At 33.6% G+C, this 6,970-nt stretch overlaps 2 protein-coding genes across 12 annotated transcripts in view; both read left to right on the top strand.

The window, feature by feature from the left end:
- The window catches only part of LOC106883096 (proteasome subunit alpha type-6), a 267,726-nt gene that overhangs the window by 127,884 nt on the left and 132,872 nt on the right, over positions 1-6,970 (top strand). The gene's annotated exons all lie outside the window — the stretch shown is intronic.
- The window catches only part of LOC106880241 (AN1-type zinc finger protein 3-like), a 74,530-nt gene that overhangs the window by 43,533 nt on the left and 24,027 nt on the right, over positions 1-6,970 (top strand). For all 11 annotated transcript variants that reach the window (XR_008265181.1, XR_008265176.1, XR_008265180.1 and 8 more), the window contains 2 exons: positions 349-465; positions 3,675-4,218. Coding sequence is in view for 4 of the 11 variants with exons in the window: in XM_052971703.1 (XP_052827663.1) it covers positions 349-465; positions 3,675-4,218 (661 nt within the window). In the remaining 7 variants the exon portion in view is untranslated. The remainder of the gene's footprint in view (positions 1-348; positions 466-3,674; positions 4,219-6,970) is intronic.

The following is a 6,970-nucleotide window of genomic DNA, read 5'->3' as shown; positions in this document are numbered from 1 at the left end:
TGGAAAACGAGACAAGTAACACAAAAAACAAGGCTTCGAAAGGCAGTTGCTCCCGTGAACCAAAATAAAATTTGGGATTTGCAGAGGGTCAAAGTTGGTAACAAAAACAGGACAGTGGAGACATATAACAAACCAAATGAATCACTGTTCACATACCCAAGTTTGTCTTCATATTTCATGTTGTTTACGTTTTGTGATGTCCTGTACCTATATATATATATATATATAATGTAATTATGTACATATATGTATGTTTATATGCATATATATATATATATATATATATATATTTTATTTATATTAGATAATGTGTGTGTGTTGGTACTAATTTATGTATTTCTTCTTCAGAGCACTTAGAAAAAAACAGAAGCAGAGCCTTACAGTCAGCTAATTCAGTCATGTCCAAAGAGACTGACCAAGTAAAAAACACTTCTCCATCCTCTTCATCACACAAAATCTCAGATGGTAAGTTTTTAATTATTGCAGATTTCTCCCAGATTAATATTTGTTTGTATGAACATGAGTTTTAGTGATTTCTGTATTTAAGTATTGGGTAACTTCAATGCTATTGGACATATAGTATATCATAACCCTTCTCTGGTGCCTGTTTTAGTAGTTTGGTGAATTATTAAGTCTGGATTGTGTTTTGTGGTGGTATAGTTCTTGAGAAATATTGACATTTTAGTGGCAGATCAATATGCTTTTGACTTAAAAATAATAATCCAAATTTCCAAAATGCTTTTATAGGTTGGTACTTATTCCTACTTTCTTGGTATGAGAGGCAGATGAAAGATAAACCACTATACTACTTTGGAGATGAGATTGACCAATGAGAACATTCACTGAAGATCTGTTTCATCTTTGTGACTTAAGTGAACTGAGATAATTGAACTTCTTAAATACATCACAAAAAGATCTACCATGCCTCTACCTAATCAGTTGACCTACCAGAAAGAGCAGCCAAAATCCCCCTTCAGCTAGAAAGATATGCATTGGATATGATTTATAGATTCATTGTATCTGGGTAAAAAAAAAAAAAAACGTTGGATGGTCATCACTGGAATTACACCTGAATAATTTACCCCAACATTTTTTTTTAAATGTTAATCTTTCACATCTACTTGTGTACAGTATTGATTCTTACACTTCAGTAAATCCAATGAAATGTTCTATACTAAGCAGAATTGGTAAAATATTAGTCATTGAATTTAATTTTCCCCCTTCCTCACTGCATAAATGTTTCTAAATTAGATTGGCAATGCTCACTGTATTAAATATTTTAGCCCAAACTTAACTGCTTTGTATGTGAATAGCATTTCTGAGTAAATTAAATTTCATTGTTTTTCACAAATCATATTGAATTTTTGTTCTAATTATGTATCTGTTAAAAGTTATTTCAATTTTAACTTTGACATTATTTCTGATTCTTTTGATACCATCTCACCTGAAACTGCCTTGATTGTTGAGATGTATCTTTCAGTACATCTCGACGCTTCTAAAGCAAACTTTTTGTTTACTTTCATGCCTTGATTTTGTTTGAAAGTGATCTTGGGGAAAGTCTTCCATCAAAATTTCATGATCTTAATTTTGATGTCCACTTTACTGTGCTTGATAACTTCGATACAGTTCATTAAGGCTCATTTTCTATGGCTGGATTCCCTTCCTGTCATCAACCTTCAATTGTTTTCAAGCCAAGCAATATTTTTCCAAAGCTAGACATGCTTCCATGGAAGAAGACTAAATGAATCACTATACAAGCAGTGTCAGTCATTTCTAATTATTGCAAGATATCAAGGCACACGCATGTATATATGTAACAGGCTTTCTTTCAGTTCCCATCTGCCAAATCTACTCATAAGGTTTTGGTCGACCCAGAAGTAAATGCCGCCCAATGGAAATGAACCTGAAACCATACGACTGGGAAGCAAATTTCTTAACCACACAGCCATACCTACACCTATAAATTATTTTACTAAACTTTTCACGATGTCTTCATTATAAGTCTATTTCAACAAAAATCTTGTAACCAAAAGTTTATAAAATGTTAACTTTAGCTAATTTTTGATCCAATAATACTAGCAAAGCACAAAAAAAAATTCATAGATCATAAAATATTATAATATTACTGAAGTATTTTTGTATACATAGATGCACTTCTATACAAATATTTGAATTTTCTAAGTTTATCTTTTACTTGTTTCAGTCACTAGACTATGGCCATGCGAGGGCACCGCCTTGAAGTTTTAGTTAAATGCATTGACTGCAGTACTTTTTTAAGTGATACTTATTCGATCGGTCTCTTTTGCCAAACTGTTACAAACACACTAACACTGGTTGTCAAGTGTTGATGGGGACACACACACACACACACATGACAGGCTTCTTTCAGTTTCCACCTACCAAATCCACTCACAAAGATGCCACGCAGTGGGACTGAACCTGAGACCATGTGGTTGGGAAGCGAGCTTCTTACCACACAGCCACACCTTTTTTTTTTTTTTTTAAACTTGTTATAATTAGAAAATACTAAATTAAAATATTATGAAAGGCTAAAAACCATATTCAAAAGTTCAATTAGCTAATTTTATTTTGAGAAATTGTCATTAAAGATTAATCTCCACGGGTAATTAGCAACATATTTCTTTAATGGGTAAGTTATAATTTTCCTTTATTTTCAAGGTGCATTGGTATTTTGTAGATTTATCGTTATCATGTATATTTTGTTATACTGTCTGTTAATTGCCGAACAAAAATCTCTTGTGATTATTGCATGTGTGGATTAGTTGTAGCCCAGATATTAATTGGGGGGCAGGGGGCAGGAATGGTAACACAGCATCAGCTCTAGACTGGTGCAGTATGGTTGCAAAGTCATTCTGTTGAAGCAAATGTAATGATTCATTGATTTATTGAATAGCTAATTTTAAAGCAGTCCAGAATCAAAGAAGTTATCATTGGGTGTCCTCTTGTGAAAAGAGCTCAACAGACCTCAGATAAACTGTAGAAAGTTAATTCATTCTCTAAAAAAAAAAAATTTTTTTTTTTACTTTTGTTTGCTTTTCAGTTGAAGAAAATAGTGTTATTAGTAGTTTTAGATAAAAGATGTTAACAGTATATTCCATCCCAAAGGAGAACGAGCTGAGGAGTAAAAGTCTAAGGATGTTCAGCTGTAAGTGAAATTTAGGTCATGAAGTTAAGAAGTTCACTTTACAACCGTTGGGTTTGATCCAACCACATGGCTTCTTGGACAAGTGCCTGCTTTCCTAACCTTGGCATCAGGTTTAACCGATTTGTGTAGAATTTTGTAGGCAAAATTCTGTGGAAGCCAATCATATGTATCAGTCATTTTCCAGTGTAGATCAGTGAAAGATGTAAATGTTGGTAAGAAAACTAAAAAGAACAGCTTCTGAATAAAAATACTGTGGTGCTTGTTTTACCTTTGTGGTACGAACAGCCCCTTTTCATGATTGCAATGAAATGGTGATTATCTCTTAGAAAATAACTGTTGGCCACCAACTAATTGCAATATAAAATGTCATATGTTAGTTTGATATAAACTTTCTTTCTGATGAAATTTATTTTGGGTTCTGATTTTGATTATTTTTCTTTGCAGTGCAGGTCTTGATCTTATTTAATTTCTATTTTCTAAGAATTTTTTGTTTTTCTTTTTCACTTAGCCACATTAGAAAATTCTCAACTACAGGACCGACGAGGAGTAGCTGTATCTCATATCGGTACTGGATCTGATTCTAGCTTTAACAGTAACCAAGTTGTAGACACTACTTGTGATGATAGGTTAGATGTGTCACATTCAAATGCTGCTTCAAGCAGTGGGACTGGTGAAACCAGTGTAATTTTTCCAGAGCCTATGGCACAGCAAAGGCCAGGTAAAATCTTCTCTAATTCTGTAACTAAATGTGCTAACAATGGGACACCCTTGTCAGAGACATCATTGAATAACAGTGACATTTGCAATAAGAGTGCTATAATGGTAATGAGTGACGAAAGTCACTCGACACTCAGGGATAAGAACTCTTTGGGAAAAGACATACTAAATGAATCAGCTGTTCCAGTTTCAAGCACAGCTTCGACATCATGCCGGGAGGAAAGTACTCAGTGCTCACCTGGAAACCTTAGTAACCAGCCTGTACCAACATCATGTCAGCAGCAACAACAGTCAACACCTGAAAAGAGTCAAGAAGAACAGAAAGGTGTAAAGAGGTAATATCATTTAGCAATTATTTTAACTGGTTCCTTTTAAAATTTGTAGCTTTAGATCCCCCACAGCAACTGTAAAAATTTCAAGAAAATATTTTCTTTATCAGAATCTTCATGGCGATAGTCTTAATTTTTCACATCACTAACATATCTGACCCTACTTTAGGGTAAAGTTGTATCTAATTGTAACTGTAAGTGTTCCAAGTTTCTTTTGGTTTGAATGGGTTTTGCCAAATATATTACTGGTGGTCAGAAGATTGAGAAAACTACCATGCGTGGTCACATAGTCTATCAATTTTACATTCCTTTGCATAATGACTGAGCAAGTAGTACCTTGTTTAAGAATTTCCCATGTGTATGTGTGTGTGTATTTGAAGCATGGAAGTGAACTTTGGTTTACAATACTGAAACACATTTGTGAACCCATGAAAAGGAGGATAAATGTTAATGATCTAGCCTGTTTCTGCAATATTGTGTGTGTACGTGTGTGCAGGTGAGAAAGAGAGAGAGAATATTTCTGAACTATAGTCCAGTTTATTTATCACACCTTAAAACTCTTAATGTGTTAGCTGATGCGTGCTTGCATGACCTGAATGGTGAATTGCATAGACTGTGCTTTGTTGAGAAGTTCCATTGAGTGTGTTAAATGTTTAAAATATCACTTAGGTACAAGCTTCAATTTATGATCAGAGACAAGTGGTAAGATGAATAGCATTTTTTTTTTTTTACTACTACTGCTAACTTATGGTTTATAACCTTGTTTCTTGCTGCAAGGTGTTTCATAGTGTTTCTGCATGGTGAGAGTACTTTTTTCAGAGTTTATCCATTTGCTATATCCAAAGTCCAGGCCAAACATTGTTTTTGTATTGTACTGATCTTTGTGACATGCCCTGCAATAAAGGTAATCTTTGCTTTTATCTCTGTTTAAAATAAGCCATGCATTGTTTGGTTTGATACCGATTTCTAAACTGTAATTTATTCCAGTATTTTCCTCAAAGTTTATTTAATGAGGTTGTGGTGAGCTTAAAGGTTATTAATTTCTTCCTTATACAGATTTGTTCAGGTCTCTTTATTTTGTAGAATATCACTGTAGACATTGGTTAAATGGGTATAAGACATGCATGCATCTTCCTGATTAATAACCATTTTACTAAGAGATCCTACAACTTGTATGACTATTATTCAAAAATTAATAAAGCAAAATCTATCTTGTGTTTTTAATCAGTGTAGATTGAAGGCCTGCATTTAATTTCTACTTCACAGTGATAAACATTTAATAAACCAATGTGTCAGAAACAAAGACTACATCAAACCTTTCTGGATTCTTATATCAATGTGCATTAGTCATTGCAACTCTTGTTTTTAACACTGTATGATGGTCAAATGTTTTGGGATTCTTGTTCTGAGTGTGATGGAAGTATTATAGAGATATATCATCATGGAATAACTGGGCTTACAAGAAGAAAATAATGCAATCAGCTGTGCTATATCACTCTTGATGTGGCCCTCAACACAATTCTTTGTATGCTTCTCTTGCTTCAGTTATAACTATGGTCAGTTCATGAGAAATTGAAATACTGTGTATCAGAGTTTTAAAGAGCTCTTCTACTAATTTGTCCGATCTAATTGTTTTGTCAATATTTTTTGGACATCTTAGCAAAAAACAAGCCTGATTTTCAAGAATTGTCTTCAGTCCCATTAGATTCGCTGAGCCATGTTTGAAATAGTAATCTGAGATGTCAGGCATATCTTTCCCAGGCCTAATCACTTTTAGCTGTCATGAAAACATATTTTCTGTAATCTTTATATCCAACTAAATGTGGATGTCTTATTAGAACACCAAATACTTCATTATCAGCCTTGAGAAATCCTCTCATATAGGTGCTTGGTGCATAAAAGCACACATAGTTTGTAGTAGATGGAACTCCCATATCATGTAATTTATCCTGGGCAAGCTTTTCCTTTTGTGTGCCATTGGCAAATATTAAGGCGAATGTTGCTACCCCAACTAAAATCTTGCAGACTGTATCAAACCCATAATATGAAACCATATTTGTTACACCTGTCTTACTTTCATACCTCCATAAGCTCATCTATTTTAGTTTACACATTGTCCCTGAGGCCAACTTGTGTAACTTGATTATTTTTGCATATTTTTCTTAATTCTGTATATAATTTTGAAAGTATTGAAAGTTAGGGAATACTCTTCAATTCTGATTTATATTGATCATATCTCTTGCTTGTATTATAATAATGCTTCTCTAGCAACTATTATTCATCATTGATCCAAAGCTAGTTTGCGTCATTTCTGCAACTCCAAGAACATTAAAATAGTTTTCCTATTTCAGGAATAACATTTCCTGCTCTGTAAGGATTTCATTTAATTTGTATTTCTCCTGATTTAACAACCTGTTAAAGGCGAGAAATAATCTTTATAATTCCTAGAGTTACTTGACTGACTAGATCAGTGTTTCCCAACCTTTTTTCCCGGCGCCCCACTTTTTCATAGCAAAAGTTTTTACGCCCCACCTTGGGAATCACTGGACTAGATGATGTCTTTAACTATAATATTTCTGTACAGTCAGTTTTGTGAAAACCTATTTAATCCAGTCTTAAAAAATCTAGTTTGAAGATCAGCAGATATTTTTCAGTTGTTTTATTCATATATTTAATTTAGATTACTTAAATTCTTTAATTCATCTAGTCTTTTGGCTCTCATAGTGTGCTAAATGATTCCATGCTCCTGTTAGAACGT

The sequence above is a fragment of the Octopus bimaculoides genome, chromosome 11 (assembly GCF_001194135.2).
Source record: "Octopus bimaculoides isolate UCB-OBI-ISO-001 chromosome 11, ASM119413v2, whole genome shotgun sequence".
Classification (NCBI taxonomy): Eukaryota; Metazoa; Mollusca; class Cephalopoda; order Octopoda; family Octopodidae; genus Octopus; species Octopus bimaculoides.
The sequence above is the reverse complement of the archived record's forward strand: the minus strand, read 5'-3'. Positions and strand labels throughout refer to the sequence as shown.